Source organism: Trichomonas vaginalis, chromosome III, assembly GCF_026262505.1.
Source record: "Trichomonas vaginalis G3 chromosome III, whole genome shotgun sequence".
Lineage (NCBI taxonomy): Eukaryota > Parabasalia > Trichomonadida > Trichomonadidae > Trichomonas > Trichomonas vaginalis.
The window spans coordinates 7,847,364-7,865,245 of record NC_067205.1 but is presented as its reverse complement, the minus strand read 5'-3'; the positions used below and the strand labels follow the sequence as shown (position 1 = coordinate 7,865,245).

Sequence of the window (17,882 nt, the reverse complement as noted above, 5' to 3'; positions counted from 1 at the left end):
GACAGCGAAAGTGTTCCTATGACTATTTATGCTATCACAACACTTTCTAAATACAGAGAATTTTCAGATATAATGAAACAGATGAAATTTGACAAATATTTCCGAATATTAATGAAAGACTCATATTACAAAGTCTATGCTAAACGATATTTCAAACACATGTCCAATTATGAATAAAATATTATGTTTGTATAATATCTATAAAAATTGTTTACAATTCAAAATTGAAAGAAAAAAATTGTTTGAGTTCAACCTTAATTTTTAAAAAGTGCCAAAAATACTTTTATTTCAAATTTGGTTTTTCCCCATCATCCATTGGGACTTCAGCACATATTTTGATGGAGAATGTGAGCATGTTAAAAATGGTACTTATTCGTCAGACAAAAACTACTGCGTCGAAAACAGTTTCTTTGAAGATCTCAAAAATCGAGCCGTTTATTCTTTAGGCAATTGTAAATTTCTAATTGAAGATAGTACATTTGTTAGAGTATCTGTCCCACACGGCTATGGTGGAGCGGTTTGTACTACGAAAGGAGAAAACGTTCACAAACGAATTTGTTCATTCAATTGCTCTACAATAGGTACGGGACAGTATTGTTCTAGTTGTTCATCCAATGGACAATACAAAAATTACGTTATCGAAAGTTCTATTTCAATGTCTTCAAAATCTCCAATCGGAAATTTACCATTAAATATTGTTAAAGGAAAACAATACTTAACTCAAACAAATATTTCATATTTTAGAACATTCGAAAAATGTGGATACGTTTTTGATACAGGACAATCAGAATCAAATTCCAACATATAATTCAATAATTAATAATACATCAACAGAAAAATATTGTGTTTTTAATTATAATTTTCCTACAGTAAAAATATATAAATGTAACATCATTAATAACTCCGTAACAGATAAAGTTATCTACAATTCTTATTGTAAACTATTAACAGTTGAAGAATGTAACATTATTGATAATATAGGAACATTTGCGTTTTATATAGAATATTTTGGTAAAACAGAAGTTATTAATTGTTTCCTTCGAAATAATAATAAAACATACGGAAATGTTTTATTTAATAACACTTACAACAAAGAAATAAATCTCGAACTAAAACATTATTGGACAGAATTATGCCAAGCAAAACAAAAGTATCCTTTTTTAGATCCAGACAACATTCTTCGTATTAGAGGTTTCAGACATAGACGATGATAATAACTATTTTCTCTCATTAAACTTTTATGGGACATTAGTTGAAGAATAAAGTTTATTCATAAAAATATCAATTCTATCATAGAGAAAAAGTACATTTAAGTATAAAAAGTTGAATAGTTGTAAAAATTCTTAAGATTGATTTCAAAAAGTCTAAAAAGTTGAAATATGTCATATGTACATTTTCAAACAACACTCCACTGCCAAACTTTAAATATACTAAAGACAATTCTTTTGATAAGTCAAAGTAATAAAATGTAAAGTCGGAGTTGAAAATGTTTTTATGTCATTATCCATCAAGATTTCGATACATATTTTGATGGAGAATGTGAGCATGTTAAAATTGGCACATATTCATCAGACAAAAACTACTTTTTCGAAGACAGTTTCTTTGAAAATCTCAAAAAACAAGCAATTTATTCTTCAGGCAATTGTAAATTTCTATTTGAAGACATTTCATAAACAGCGTATTTTAAAATCGTCCAATGGACAATACAAAAATTATTTTATTGAAAGTTCTTTATCAAGTTCTTCAGAAACTCAATTGGATATTCACCACTATACAAATATCAAGGAAAAACAATACTTAACTCAAACAAATATTTCATATTTTAGAACATTTGAATGATGTGGATACTCTTGTGTATCATTAATAATTCTGTAACAGATTAAAAAAGGTGGAAAATTGAGAGAATTTTGATCCTAATAACTATTTTCTCTTATTAAACTTTTATGGGACATTAGCTGAAGAATAAATATATTTAGAAGGATGTTCTCGTTCAAAAATAGATGTTTTCCATTCTAAAATTCGTGCTTCACTAGGGAAATTTCAAAATTGTATTCCTCCAAATTTCTTTCAATTTCATTGAAAGAGAGGATAAAAAGTGTCAAAAACACTTTTGTTTGAAAATTGTTTTTTCACATTTTTACATCGAGAGTTCAGTACATATTTTGATGGAGAATTTGAACATGTTAAAAATGGCACTTATTCATTAAACAAAAACTACTGCGTTGAAGACAGTTTCTTTGAAAATCTCAAAAATCGAGCAATTTATTCTTCAGGCAATTGTAAATTTCTATTTGAAGATAGTACATTTGTTAATGTATCAAATCCATCAGACTATGGTGGAGCAGTTTGTACAAAGAAAGGAGAAAACGTTCACAACCGAATTTGTTCATTCAACTGTTCTACATCAGGCTCGGGACAGTATTGTACTAGTTATTCATCCAATGGAGAACGCAAAAACTACTTTATTTAAAGTTCTATATCAAGGTCTTCAGAAACTCCAATTGGAACAGATCCATTACACATTTATAAAGGAAAACAATACTTAACGAAAACAAATATTTCATATTTTAGAACAAGTTCTACATGTGGATACATTTTTCAAGAAGGACAATCAGAATCAAATTCCACTTATAATTCAATAATAAATAATACATCAACAGGTAAGGTTTGTATTTACAACATTGGTTTACCTACAGTAAAAATATATAAATGCAACATCATTAATAACTCTGTAAAAGATTATGTTATCAACAATTGTAATTGTAATCTATTAACAGTTGAAGAATGTAACATTATTGATAATAGAAGATCTAATACTTTTTATGTAAATTTAGGTAAAACAGAAGTTATTAATTGTTTCCTTCGAAATAATGATAAAACATCAGGAAATGTTTTATTTAATAACACTTACGACAAAGAAATAAATCTCGAACTAAAACATCTTTCGATAGACCAATGCCAAACAAAAGAAAAGCATCCTGTTTCAGATCCAATCAACATCATACGTATTAGAGGTTTCAAATATAGACGATGATGAAAAATCTTTGGCCTCTTATTATACTTTTATGGGGCATTAGCTGAAGAAGAAATAAATTTAGAAGAGCGTTCGTAAAACTTTAAAAATTAGAAATAATTTAGCATATAATGAGAAAAATTGAATGGAGTGAAACGGTTTTCAATGTGGCTCATAATATGAAATTCATGATACAGATTGTGAGCAGAGCAAAATTTGTCTTGCAAATTTTGTAAAGCTCACAATCTGTATCATAAATTTAGAATTATATTATAACAAACATAATATTTTATTTGAACGAAAAAAAATCAAATATCTTCGTATGAATGTGTAGAACTAGAGGATTCTGAAGATTCGTTTTGTTCAGTCTTAGATTCATTGTCATTGATTACAATATTTTGTTTATTTGTACTGTTAAAAAGGTCCTTTAAAATGTGAATTCTATTGGAAAGACTTGAAATCTCTTCTTCATATGTTTCTTTTCGTTCTGATAATGTTTCAAGCTGTTGTTCTCGCTCAGAAATAGATGTTTTCAATTCTAAGATTCGTTCTTCACTTGGGAAATTACGAAATTGGCTAAAATCAATTTCTTCTTCATAAGAATTGTTTAAATCAATATCTTGTTTCATGTTATTTATTGTATCAGAAAGATGTTTGATGTCTACTTCAACTGATTTCTGTCTTTCTTCATATGACTGTTTGTCTTCTTCTGTAGAACGAAGTAAGCTTTTAAGAAGTCGTTGACGCTGAATCAAGTCGTTCTCTTCTAGCTCAAGTGTTGTTAATTGTTGTCGAACTTCATGTGTTTCGCGAGAAATGACCGAATCAATGTTTTCATCTGTTTCTGTTTTTGATGAATCAAGAATGGAACTTATCTCTGATTGGATCTCTTGTATTCGTGATTTAAGGGCTGCATTCTCTTGTTCTTTTATCTGAACTTCTGATGATGTATCACCAAATGATTCAATGTGAGATCGAAGTAGAAAATTCTGTTTAGTAAAGTTGTTTTCAATATGTAGAGATTTTGTTTCGTCTTGTAAGTTGTGAATTTCAGTGGCCAAGCGAATGGATTCAAGTGTTAAGTAGCTGGATTCGATGTGGATTAGAAATTGTTTTCGTTGTGAATTTTGTTTCATTCGAAGTATTCTTTCTTTTAGAGATTTGGTTTCGCGAAGTAAAATTTCACTTGCAAGTGTGTAATTCTGTTTTTCGTATTCATCTTCTGTGTCAAATGCAAGTTCTGATATAGAGGAAGCAATAGAGGACAATTGTTGAATTCGTTTTTCTTTATTTAGATAGATTTGTTTATCTTTTGGAGTAAAATTGATGCTATTTCGTATACGTTCTGCAAGAGCAATGCCTTCGTCAAGATTATCATTCTTGCTACTTAATTCGAAAAATTGAATAAAATTTTGCTTGTTAGATTCGCCAACAAACTCAGTAACATCTTTATCGTAAAACTTTAGCTCGTTATCTGATACAAATTTGCAATAATCGTAACATAATTTTTTAATCTTTTCTTTTGCGTTGTAATAATTGATATTCATCTTCTCCAGTTGCTTTACTGATGAAAGCAGTGATTTTTCTAAATGTTCCCGTGGAAGAAGTGATACCTTATGCGGGTTATTCAAAAAATTCTTCCACCACATTTATAAAAATGAATTAATATCTTATGAATTTGAATGGTATGATGCTAATATATTTTGAAGAATGAAAGAAAATGAACTATTTCTAGAATATTTCAAAATATTTTTGATCAAATTCATTTTTGATTATTGATAAAGAGAGAGATCACAAAATATTATGAAAATGTATTCTCAAAGGCATTTACTCACTAATTTTGTTCCAATTTTCAAAATGAAATTATTATATCAGGAAAAAATTTGGAATTACTTGTTTTAAAAATATGTAAGGTAAATTACCTATGATATGCTATTTAGAAGTGCTGGTTAATCTGATCGCCGAGCCAGTCGAGACCTTCATAGAGGCCATCACCTGTTGTGGCGCAGCAGCCCTGAACCTGCCATGGGCGGTTTGTAATAGTATTAAGGCGGAGTCTGTTTCCGAGTTCTTGTGGCTTAACAGCGTTTGGAAGATCCTGCTTGTTAGCATATACGAGAAGGATAGCGTCACGAAGTTCATCTTCTTCGAGAAGCTTGTGGAGTTCGTCGCGAGCCTCATCAATACGGCCAACATCGTTAGAGTCGACGACGAAGATGAGACCTTGTGTATTGTGGAAATAGTGGCGCCAGAGAGCACGGATACGATCCTGGCCACCAACATCCCAAACGTTCATGTTGAATCCCTTGTATTCGATTGTTTCGACATTGAAACCGATTGTTGGGATTGTTGTGACGTGTTCGCCAAGCTTAAGCTTGTAAAGAACTGTTGTCTTGCCGGCAGCATCGAGACCGAGCATGAGAACACGGGTTTCACGGTTGCCGAACCATTTCTTAAATGTTTCAGAGAAGAGAAGTCCCATCTTGAAAAAAAAAGTGAAAAAACCAAACGGCGGCACTTTTTTCCTTATCTCCTCCATCACATTAATAATAGTATAGATAGAAAGTCTTATTTGATTTATTTATGGATTTAAAATTTAAAAATGAATTTCATGTTGGTTAATTAGTAGGAGGATATGACGGGTTTAGTGACTTTTTTTGTTACATCTATATATAGACGATGCATTAAAATATATTTATTTATAAATCATTAAAAAATTAACATTAATTTTAAAATACCCTACGTTCCCAACTTCTGGAAAACGGTTTTTCACCCTTATGATCAGTTTCAGACACTTTGGGAATCTCCCAAACTTTGATATTTTGCATTATGATAGAGAAACGTGTCTAGTTTAACACACAGTTGTTTTAAAGGCAAATGATGATATCACATGAAATTATCAAATTATCAAATTTTGAAGTACCAGTCCAAAGGGTTAATTAGATCCTACACAGATGTGCGATAGTGAAACATATGTGTTCTTGATTTGAGAAGTCCTACTGATAGAGGTATGAATCTCACAGCTTTGTGTGAGTGTGTCTGACACTTGTATAGAGTGGAATATGCGCCGACATATATTATATAATAACATGTAGTTGATAATTATGAAAAAATAGAATTCGATGCGAATGATATTGAAAGTTGTTTTGTAATTTGATATTTTTCTTATATGTGTTAATTAGTAAATGGCTTGTTTGTTGTGAGAGTACTGTGAAAAATGAAAGGTATTTTAAATTAAAAAATTGAGATTTTGAGATATCTCTAGAATTAAGAATTTATTATGTATTTGACTTTTATATAACTATGTGTAAAGGATCTCGATGTCTATATGCTTTAAATAAAATTAAATAAAATGAGATAAAAAATTAAAATGGACAAGAAGATATATGGAAATGTAATTTGTATTGTGTTGGTTGTTGGCAAAATGATTTTAATACAGATTTAAGGATTTGGAATGGATTTGAAATTAAATGATTTTAATTCAAGGAGTAATAAGATTTTGAACTGGTTTTTATTTTGAGAATGTAAACTCCTTCCATAGGATATGTATTAGAAAGATCAATGTCAAACTTTTTGAAAGAATTGTTTTTTTGTTGAGCGATTTTCTCATATTTAATAACATATTTAAGTTGGCGTATCTTACGCCCTTCCAAAAATATGTATTAGAAAGATCAATGTCAAACTTTTTGAAAGAATTGTTTTTTTGTTGAGCGATTTTCTCATATTTAATAATATATTTAAGTTGGCGTATCTTACGCCCTTCCAAATATTTCTTAAAAATTTAAATTTGTCTCATCTCCTACTCTTAATTTAAAAAAATTTCAAAATCCATAATAGTAAACATTTCTTATTTTTATTTAAATCTGAAAAAAATAAATTTAAACAATTTCTCTACACACGACGGTTTCGGCGGTTTTCAGAATGGTTGACAACTGAATTCATCAGGATAATGTCGGTTGGGGTGCCCTTCTTGGCCTCCTGAGTACTCACCAAGATACCCCCAGCTCCCGCAAAACACCTCCCATAGGTGAGCATTAACTGATGAAGTTATTGACAACTTTATCTGATTTTTTTCTTTGTTTTTTTGTTAAGATTTCTTAACCAAAGACTCGAAAACAAAACTTCGCTTCAAGTTGCTGTCTTCCCAGTTACTCTGTCGCAATCTTTTGTCTGATTGCGTGCAAAGTTCTGCTCCATGAATTATCAAATATGTGCCATTTCAGGAGAGATAACAAGCTCATGCCTCCTGGAATGGCGGATTGTTCAACAATCTTCTTCTGATTGCAGAAGATTGTCTCATTCTGGGAGACATTCAGAGGCAATGTCTCCCGGAATGAGACACTGTAACCGACAGGAGTGCACAATACACTCTTGTCGGTCAAAGTTCCGCATTCAAGTTATGAATGGGGAACTTGATATCATTCTGGGGGACATGCAGTGACAATGTCTCCCAGAATGAGACAATCTTCTGCAATCAAGAGTAATTTATTTTTTTTATCTTTTATAAAAGAAGCTATATATAGATGATGTCAGATATTCCGCGATTAATTAAACATTGTTTAAATCCTGAATGGGTTAAACTTCAATTTAAAAATGAAGATTGTGAATTATTAAATGAATATGAAAGCCAAAATAAGCTAATGAGGTATAAATATAATGATAAAGAATATTTAATTTCATGGAATTAATGGAGTCATAATCAAAGACCTCATAAACGAGAAGAAGAAATTGAAAATAATGAAATGGAAATCATTGATGACATTAAAGAGGATGGAATTCCTAAATTTTGTAGAAAAACCTTTAGAACTAAGTTAGGAGCATATAAACGTAGAGTATTAAATCCTGAATATCTTAAACATCAATTTAAAAAGGAAGACTGTGAATTATTAAACGCTAATGAATATGAAAATGCTAAATCAAAACTGAGATATAAATATATTGGAAGTGATGAAAGGTGTAAAGATAAAGATAAAGTTTATTCAGTTTCATATAATAACTGGCACACGTTAGGGATAAGAAAACATTTAGGAGATTATGGGAAATGTTCTGAATTCTTTAAATCTAGTATATACGAGAGAGTAAAAGAAATTAGAAATAATTATTTTCATGAATAAAAGATTCACTACCATAATGAAATAAAAAATAAAAAAAAATTTTAAAAAATAAACTTCTTACGAAAAATTAAAACTTAGTTATGTTTATTATTTTATTTTTTTATTTTGTATGAAATGAACAGCTCTAAATTCGTGACTGTGAATCAATTAATGGATAAACTTTCACCAATTCTCACCCAGGTTAAACAAGTAGACGTTTATTTTGATGATTGCATACAAAGTTTATTTTATAAAGGTAAGTTTAATATTAAACATATTGCTTTTGCATTTGATGGTAAATTAATCGAAAATTCAAAAATTTGGGAATTAATTCCGAATATTGAATTTATAACAAATATTAAGGATAAATGGTTTAAACAACAAAACCACCTCACTAAAGTTCTTTGTAGATTAATGATTAAAACTGAGGAAAAAGAATTTAACGGGTTTAAATATCATCCATGTAAAATTTTAGAACTTGGTAACGAAAAACTTCAGAAAAAATTAAACGAAAGACTATCAAAAGATAAAGTTGAAAGAGTAAATAAACTCGCTAAAGGTAATGGTAATGATGAAGAAGAATTTGATGAGTTCAACATAGAACTTTAAGAAACTAATGATTATTTGAATTTATGAAATCAATTATTTGATTCATTCTTTCTTCAATCTCTTCTATTCTTTTTGTTAAATCATCTATTTTCATTAATGAGGTGATTCTTGATTGAGGAATAGATTTCAAACTAACCACTCCTTTTATTTTTGAAATTTTGAATCCATCAACTTTAAACATTTTTTCAATTTACACGTTGTCAATTCTTCAAATAATTTTTTATTATTAGCATAATAGTCATTAAATTCTTCAACAGATGAAAAAATTTTATTTCAGTAATTGGTTTAACAACGTTTATTTTTTGTTGAACATTTTTACTTTCATTTATTTCTTCCTCCTCTGTTTCATTTATTTTTAAAATCGGTTTCATTTATCATTAAATAAAAATTAGAATATAAGTGATGAAATATATTTTTTAATTAATATTAAATCAGAAATGGCGGCAGGATTCTTTAAAAAATTATGGGATGGAATTAAGAAAGCTGGGGGTTGGGTTTATAAAAAGATTATTAAACCCGTTGCAAACTTTTTGGCACCAGTAGCGAAAACGGCAGGAACTATCATAGGTGGAGTATTAGGTACTAAAGCAGGTAATCCGGCGATGGGAGCACAAGCAGGTAACGTAGTTGGTGGAATAGCTGAAGGAATACTTAATAAAATAGGAGGTAGATAGTGGAAAAATAAATATGAGATCCTATGGATCATCTCGCCACTTAGCGGCTTAAAATTATTTTTATCTTAGTATCGGTTGTAGTCTTTGATAAACTTTTTCTCCTTTATTTAAAACTTCTCTTATTGGGGCAGCTTTTGGTGTTATTGACTCATATTAGATTTAGCAACTAATGAACAGGTTGAAAATAAAAACTCAATCCAATCAGAAATAAAAGAATCACTTGAAGTTAAGCAAAAATAGTTAGTATGGTTAACTTGGGTACGGCGACACTGCGTTCCACCTTACCCAACATAACCTTAAATATTTACAAAACCATCTGACACATAAATGACTTCACTAATGACTTCACTAATGACTTCACTAACGACTTCACTAACATTTTCGCTAACGACTTCACTAATGAAAAATAAACGTTCTCACTAACGTTCCCACTAATGTTCTCATTTACAAAAGTATTGCAGCGCTTCCCATTGCTGTGCTTCACACAATAGTTCATATTCTTCAGTATCGCTGCTGTCACTCCAATCGTCAGAGTCAAAGTCACTGTCAAAATAAATGTTAGTAAGTTTTGACAAAGCTAATGAAACACGCTTACCGTTTGTATCTATTGCTTTTATATATCTCCCATTATGTTTGTTGTCATAAACGCTCAAACTAACTTTACCCTTTCTCCCTCGTATCTGATAGAATGTATTTTCACGAGGAACGAAGAACAAATTCTTGAACTCATGACCGTTGTAGTTTGTTATCTCAATAGTTTTCGTCATTTATATAAAAATAAAATAAAAAATAAACTTAAAAATTAATGATATCACCACCCTCACACGTATGAAAACATAGCACAAAAATAAATTTAGGTGAAGTGGTGAGATCTCACCTCTTTTTTCACCTGTTTTTTTCACCCTGTTGAATTCATTGCTTTATAACTCTCTTCCTTGGTTTCTTCATTTTTCATCATTGACTTTCTCCAACTCTTCTAACTTCTTCTTAAGTTCAGCAATGTTGTCCTCATGAAGTTTAATCTTCCTTAATATACCTTCTCTATCTAATGGTTGCTTTATCTTTCTAAACTGAACTCTACCATCCTTCATAGTATGAATGTAAAAACCTTCTGGAATAGTTCCTGATTTAATGTATTCTACCAAAAACTTTTGTTTCATTGCTTCAGTGACTTTATTTGTCATTTCAATCAAATAAAAATTTTAATATTAAATAAAAATAACGTTATTTTTTCAGTAAGGAAACGCAGGAGTTTTACGATTTATTTGAGGAGTAGGTTCTGGTTTAAATGTTGGAGTCGGTTTAGGAATTGACTTTTGAACAGGAGTTTGTACTTCCATAGGTTCAGGAGTCATTGAAGGTGTTGTTTGTGAAGGTGTCGGAGTTTGTTTAACTTCAGCTACTTCAGTATTATTTACAACATTTGCTTTATTTCTTTTCAACATCATTACTGCTCCTGCTGTAGCTAGCAAACCTAGTGGGAGACCATATTTTATATAAGGACTTGACCAAATGCTATTTTTGACAGGAGCTGGTGGAACACCTAACCTTGGTGAGACTGCTCTTTGCCATTGTGCAGCTCGTAAGAAATATTCAATAGGTGCTCCATAATCATTTGGTAAAGTTTGTTTCATAGATGGTGAAGGTTCACGAGAGCTTGATGAAGAACTCATTTATAAGCTTTAAAAATAAACGTTCATCCTTTATTCCTCACTGTCGTCAGTTGCTAAGTTATAGTCGTCAAGTCTTATTATTGGTATGCCTGACTGTCTTACTTGATTACAAAGCAACAATCCCTCATAAATCCAATAAGTGGCTTTGGTACGTTTTCAGTTGCTAGTTCAATAGGTCCTTTAACAGACAATTTGTATGTTATTGGAGCAGTAGATGTTTGACCTTGCTGGAAGCAAAAGTCCACTTCTGTTGGAAAACCACATAAGAAATGTGTGTTGTCATAGCTATCCCATTTATGTTCCACACTACCATCATCCACCAATGACCTCATAACATCTTCATTAAATCCTATCATATCATTGTTTGTATTGCAAGCGTTCGCAACCATTTCATAAAATACAGGTCCATATGATTTTTCAGGTTCTGCAGGCATATTTCCATAAGCTCCCATGGAAAGCTGAAGATATTTAAACTTAGGGTTCTCAAAATTAACATAATAGTTGTCTTTCTTTCTAAATAGTGCCCAAATACTTTTAACATTAATAGGCGTATAAGCTGCTGTAAATGTTGCACTTGAACTATCTGTATTCTTTGAGAATGAACCGTCCATAGGAATCCAATCCATAACTTTAACAGGAAAACATAAAGCCTCGTTTGTATAATGTTCTACAAGTTCTGTATAAATGTTAGGGTCTAAAGAGAATGACTTTGGATGAATGAAACATTCATTAAAATCCATCTTTGTTCGAAATAGTTGCTGGGTTACAGTTGTAATAGTAACTGTTCCACTAGCTTCTACTGCCTTCGTTATCATAGTGAATGGTTCATTCCATGGAACAAATTTATTTGTCGGTGGATTTGAATCTGAAGCAAATGCAACTTTAAGAGTTGGATTGAAAGCAATGATATCATTTACAGATATAGATGTGCATTGTAAGGCGTCGCTACTGAACTTTACTTTAAGCTGAATGTTTCCTGCAAAAGCTGGAATAAATCGAATAGCTTCTAATGGAAGGAATCTTCTAACAGGAATTCTTAAACGAAGCTTAAAATCAAATGATTTTCCTGCTGTAATTGGACCACTAACAATTTGTCCTGTTCTGCATGTTCCCGAATGACTCCATACATCTTCATGTCGAGTCTTTGAGAAAACATCTACTTTCTTTATTTGTTCGGTAGTTTGTGAGTTTGAAGTTATATATGCTTCTTCTCTTGCGTTGTCTTGAGAATATACGATACGACCATTTGCAAGGATTTGATATCCAGCAACTGCATAGAAAGCGTCATCGAAACCAATCCAAAATCCTGGTGGGTTTGTTTTATTGGAACCTGAACCAATTTCTTTATCTACAATAAATTGACCTTCCATTTTATACGTAATGAATGTATTGTAAAGGTCCAACATATTTTCACCAGGAGGTGAGAGATTGAATGTTACCCATGTGTTATCTTTAGCAGTTCCAGGTTGTGATGGAATCTTTGCGTCAGAATATTTTCTATTAGTGTCACCAATTTGAACTGCATTGTCTATGATATCGAAATATGAGCGAATCTGATGAATATGCTCTGCTGGAGTAAATTCGTTTAACTGTTCGTTCTGCATGTATTTACTTCAGATAAAAATATCTATTTACTTCATTATTCTCACTCTTCTTCTTGGCATTCGTGGTGGAAGTTGTTTCTTGACATTTTCAATGAACTGTACATTCTCTTTTGTCTCAACTTCTTTCACTGGCGGGTCAGGATTCTTTGACTCGGTTTGTTTTTCAATGAAATTCACGAACTTTGCAATAAGCTCTTGGTTCGTTATTGAAAGTACATCTGGCTTCTTTTCTTCTGGTTCTATTGACTTTTCAGTTTGAACAGAAGGCTTAACATGGGCTTCGTGGACTTCACCCTTGCCATACACCTTAATGTTGTCGCTTTCTGCATTCGCTAATGGAACCTTTCTTTTTCTTACGTATATTTTACCATCTTTACTCTGACTTACGTAATAGAAAGGATGTTGTATTCCTCTTGCGTCATTTAATATAATAGACTCTCGCTCTGATTTTGACAAGCTCATTTTACATCGGTTAAAGTTTTAATTTTGTTTTTTATCTGCAGTCAAATGACTCAGACAAGCCCTACGGACAAGACCCAAGGGGTCATAGATGTTGAAGCATTGAAGAAAGAAATTCGTGAGCAAATTTTATCCGAACTGAAGGAACAAAAACAAGAACAAAAGCCAGAGAGACCAAAGAGAAAACTTAGTGAAAAACAACTTGCTGCATTAGCTGCTGGAAGACAAAAGAACCCACGTTTGCTGGCGAAGAAAGCTAGAGAAGAAGCTGAAGCAAAAGCTAAAGAAGCTGAAGCAAAGAAAGAGTAAATGGTTTATTTTTATCCGAATTAAATGTATAGACAAATACCTTTATCTGTTGCGTTCAGTAGTGAAAACCCTGACGTCAAAATAAAGGGGAACAGAGTAACGTTTAAGTTTCCAACAGACTGGATTGTGAACATAAATGAAGAGAAGTACATTGGCATAACATCTATGTATATAACACGTGCTTTCAGAAAGGTTGACTTTATACTTCAAGTCGAGATAGAAAATGACGAACAGTCTTTAAGCGCCCAAAACATTCACATATACAAATACTTTAAAGACGATACAACATTGTTGCAATGTATGATTTCATTTAATGAGATGTTCGAGAAAAAGTTCAACATTGAAGTACAAACTTTACAGCCTTTACGTGAGTTTCTTGCACAACTGAAAGAAGAAGGTAGTCAGCCACAACTTATAGACTTTCATTATGAATTTAATGAAAATGAAGATGGAACTCATGACTGTCAGTTTGTTATATATTCACCATTCAATGAAGTAGCTAAAAAGAAAAAAAATCCATTACGTATAAGATTTCAAATCTCTGAACCAAGTGATGATTTCAAGAATGTTTTCAATTATGATGCAATGCTTCCGAGGAAAAATGAATTTTCAAAGATTGTAACACCTGGCATTTGGGATAGAAAGCAAGCTATATTATATTCAAACTTAAGTAAGGGAGTTGAAAATGAGTTCATTGGTCATACAAGAACTACACCACTTCCTAACCCTAAATACTATAAATTAACTGGTTTCAATCGTGAGTTTTGGATAGACATGTTCTCCACTCATGACCATAACTGCCCAGTGTTCTTACCTCCAGACCATAAGGACTGTCTCTACATTGAAGCACAACTCTTAAACTCTACCATCGCAGTATTGTAAATGACCACATGGGCTTCGCCCTTGCCGCTAGTTATTTTTATCACGAATGACCTCATTGCTGACAAAAATAAATGACCTCAGAACTTCAACTTACGAATAAAGCTTGTTTTAGTCGTTATTGAGAAGTTAAACTTCTCTTCAAAGCAAGGTTGACATGACTTACATAAGTCAAATCCAATCTCTTGACCGTCATAAAGTGCTTTGTAAAGTTTCATTAAACTGAACTCAGAGTCTTTGTCATATGTTCCTTAACATTAAACTTTATCTTCATCATGTAATAGCATTGTATAGCTTCAGGAAACATTTCATTAGCTGTTAAAGCAAGGACGTCTTGTTTGACACCTTTGCAACGTGCATGGAATGCAACTTCATTTAAATCGTTAGTGAGTAAGTCTATGTAAGTCTTCTTTCCACAAAATATTGACTTGTATGCTAAACTTTGTTTTCCAGGTGTTATTTCTGCGAAGTCAGAATGAAATGACCAAGTTTTTCCATAAGTTCTCTACCGTATCTCTTCTTAAACTCTGCTGCAAGCTTTGGTATGTCTTCATTGAAAATATGCATGCTATCACAGTCCTGGTAAAATATTTGAAGTCCCATATCTTCAGCAGTACAGAATACTTCACACATTATTCTCTTCGACATAGACAGAATGTTAACACCAAGTGGACAGAAGTTAAAGTGTCTGCAAATGCTTTTCGTTAGCTTGAAAATAGTTTTATCTGAACCATCCAAACCTTCGAACTTCACTATATGGTTGTAGTTTCTGATGGCATATCTTATAGCATCTTTGTCATTTACTATGGTTATTTTTGACTCAATAGGAGATAGAATAGTTTTGCCATAAATACTGTTCAGAATGAGCTTTATATTTTCTTGCAAAGGATTTCCTTCTTTCTTATACTTTAACCTTAACTCAAACAACTTCTTTACTTCATCTCTTATTCTAATATCTCTGTTTCCATCGTAATAGTATCCTTGCAACACTTCACATTTGACACCTTGATATTTTATGAGGTCTTGTAATGTTATATGGTCAACATACATTAAACAGCAAGTGTTTGAACTTCTGGGAACGTTAAGTTCTGGATTTAGTTCAGGGTCACAAACTATTAAAGGAAAGTGTCTATGTATTCCAATCTCTGTTATCTTAATGAGAACAAAGAAGCCAGACATAAACTTTTCACCAATGGGTTCCTTTTGGTCGTCATCGAATAAATGTCTCATGAGATACTCTGTGCTTAACATTTCTTTCTTCATAACCTTTGGAATACCTTCTAAAGTATAAAGTCTTGCTATAGCTGATGGATATAATGAAACAGCGTCGAAGTCAGCAATGAGTTTCTTTTCGCTCTTTTGTTTAATGTTATCTGACAGCATACATCTTCCACCTTGAATACAGCGTGAAATAAATTCTCTTGGTTTATTTGAGAGGTCATATAAATTTCCATTCGGGAAGTACACTCTGTTCTCAAATAATTTGTTAGCAATTGAACAAATACTAACGTAGTCATAAACGTTTAAATCAAATTCTTTCAATATGTCATTGCGGAACTTAACAAAACCTTCTCTTAAAATTCTTACATCTTGTTTGCAATAAAATGTGCTATACTTTTCTAAGTCGAAGTGGTTCTCATCTATTCTGCAACCTTTGATGGAATCTATGTTTTTCATGAATGTATCTGCATCCCGGATAAACTTACATGCTTCAGAAATGACACCAGTTCTGTTGTCATTTGCTAACAAAACACTGCTGTAGTAGTTATATGGAAATACTTCTTTCGGTCCTGTTTGTAAGTTAAACATAGCAGGAAATAGTTTAAGCTTCTTATTTATAACACTGTAAGAGTCTTTTATAATAATTGCCCTTCCTTTATATAAGCCAGTTATTTGCATTGTTCGTGAACCTTTAATGATGGGAGTTCCTTTCACTTCTGTCATGTGTCTTAAGATGAAGTTTATATCATAACTGAGGTTATGGAAATATATTAAACTCTTGTCAGGAAGTCGTTCCAAAAATTCTGTTGCACAGTTCTGACCCCAAATGCTTTCACTCACTGAACCATCTTCACTGTCATAACAGATGTTAAAAGCTTTATGAAAGCCATCGGTACTGCACTCAAAGTCAGCAAAGAAAACGTGCTCAGGAATGAACTTGCACTTATTTTTATTTACTTCTTTTGACTCGGCTTTCTTCTTCAGTTGTACACAATACTTTGGAGCATATGTCAAATCTTTAAATGGTGCAAGGTTCTGTTTATATAAGTCAGTCGTATATGTGAAAAGTTCTCCATAAGAAATAGGTTCGAAATATTTGCACTCCCACAATGTTTTCATAACATCCCATAACGGTGTTGTTCTATCATAACGAACTACATATTTATCTTCTCTCTTTGTATAAATCTTCATCTGTTTCTCAATGTTCATTCCACCACACTCCTTGAGAATTTCTATATAGTTGCGAATGAAATATGTTGTCATTGGTAATCTTTCATTTAGCATGTAGTGGTCTTCAACAAGAAGTAAGTCAATAGTTCTAACAGTTTCACATTCTTTTGGTATGTATCTCTTTATTTCATTATGTCTTGAGTCATTGAAATAACCAATGGTAACATTAAATGCTATACCTGTTGCGTCAGAAATTTCTTGTACTTTACTTTGAGGAAAGTCTCTAACACGAATGACTTCTCTCATGTGGTCAATAGTTTCTTCATTTACTCCAGCCTGAATGCAAGCATAAACGAAACAATTGTCTTCTGTCATAAGTGCTTGCAGTTCTTTTGTTCAGTTCATTGAAGATTTGGTAGCGTTCAAGATTTATAGGTAATGTGCAAAGATACTTCCAGAACTGACCGCTTCTCTTCTTATAAAACTTCTTTTCACCATTATCTTTCCAAAAGCTTTCTATAAGTGCTGGGTTTCCTGTTTGCTTAAGAGCTTCCAAAATGGCTTTCTGGTCATTTGTCAGTGTGCTTTCATCTCTATATGGTCTCTTTTTTGGTTTGCCTTTCTTTACATCTGACATCGTTAAGCCTTCATATTCTGTTAAATCATACATCTTTATTTCAGTAAGATTCTTTATGTTTGTCAAGAAGAAGTCATAGTGCATTTCAACAATACCTGCAGCATTTGCTTCTATCTCTGATATAAAGTTCTCCTTCAAGAGCTGATGTAGTAATGTTCCAATATTATTGAGGTTTAACGTAGAACATTCATACTTTCCACCAAGTTTATAACATACCATCCATCTTTGTTGGGAGTTTATTTTAATCTTCTCTAAGAGTCTCATGAAAACCTTACCGAAATGTTTGTGTAAGTAGTCTCTGTTTGGTTCATCTAAAGCTTCGATGTTAAAGTCAATGAGTCTATTGCCTGACTTCACATTTCTCTTCCTATTCTCTTCATCTTTCTTTAACCATCTCTCACCTTCTTTTGGTTTGTCGTCAATGGAACGAATGACATCGTTAGCTTTGCGAACTTGTTCTATAGCTTTTAAACATCTCTCTTCTCTGTTGTTTCAGTGTGTCGTCTCTTCTTCTTGTTTCACCAACGTTTGCATTTGTTAT

The 17,882-nt window shown here is 32.0% G+C and overlaps 6 protein-coding genes and 2 pseudogenes across 8 annotated transcripts, besides 1 other annotated feature; 2 read left to right on the top strand and 6 right to left on the bottom strand.

Annotated features, from left to right (window-relative positions):
- Nucleotides 1-3,321: 3,321 nt before the first annotated feature.
- TVAGG3_0661380 (uncharacterized protein) lies at nt 3,322-4,662 on the bottom strand (the record flags this gene model as incomplete). Its single annotated transcript, XM_001319551.1, has 1 exon — nt 3,322-4,662. One exon carries the CDS (start codon nt 4,660-4,662, stop codon nt 3,322-3,324), a length of 1,341 nt encoding a protein of 446 aa, XP_001319586.1.
- Nucleotides 4,663-4,835: 173 nt separating this feature from the next.
- Nucleotides 4,836-5,499, bottom strand: TVAGG3_0661370 (GTP binding; the record flags this gene model as incomplete). The annotated part of the gene is made up of 1 exon (XM_001319550.2): nt 4,950-5,495. The coding sequence occupies one exon, from the start codon at nt 5,493-5,495 to the stop codon at nt 4,950-4,952; it is 546 nt and encodes a 181-aa protein (XP_001319585.1).
- Nucleotides 5,500-9,627: 4,128 nt separating this feature from the next.
- Nucleotides 9,628-17,882: part of a mobile genetic element that runs on past the window's edge.
- On the bottom strand, nt 10,334-10,573 carry TVAGG3_0661360 (uncharacterized protein; the record flags this gene model as incomplete). Its single annotated transcript, XM_001319549.1, has 1 exon — nt 10,334-10,573. The coding sequence occupies one exon, from the start codon at nt 10,571-10,573 to the stop codon at nt 10,334-10,336; it is 240 nt and encodes a 79-aa protein (XP_001319584.1).
- Nucleotides 10,622-11,062, bottom strand: TVAGG3_0661350 (uncharacterized protein; the record flags this gene model as incomplete). The annotated part of the gene is made up of 1 exon (XM_001319548.1): nt 10,622-11,062. The coding sequence occupies one exon, from the start codon at nt 11,060-11,062 to the stop codon at nt 10,622-10,624; it is 441 nt and encodes a 146-aa protein (XP_001319583.1).
- On the bottom strand, nt 11,093-12,666 carry TVAGG3_0661340 (annotated as a pseudogene). The gene has a single exon. A coding segment is annotated over exon 1 (1,574 nt).
- Nucleotides 13,174-13,429, top strand: TVAGG3_0661330 (uncharacterized protein; the record flags this gene model as incomplete). The annotated part of the gene is made up of 1 exon (XM_001319546.2): nt 13,174-13,429. A coding segment is annotated over one exon (256 nt), but the record flags the coding sequence as incomplete, so codon positions are not given.
- TVAGG3_0661320 (uncharacterized protein) lies at nt 13,753-14,316 on the top strand (the record flags this gene model as incomplete). Its single annotated transcript, XM_001319545.2, has 1 exon — nt 13,753-14,316. One exon carries the CDS (start codon nt 13,753-13,755, stop codon nt 14,314-14,316), a length of 564 nt encoding a protein of 187 aa, XP_001319580.2.
- On the bottom strand, nt 15,026-17,605 carry TVAGG3_0661310 (annotated as a pseudogene). The gene has a single exon. A coding segment is annotated over exon 1 (2,580 nt).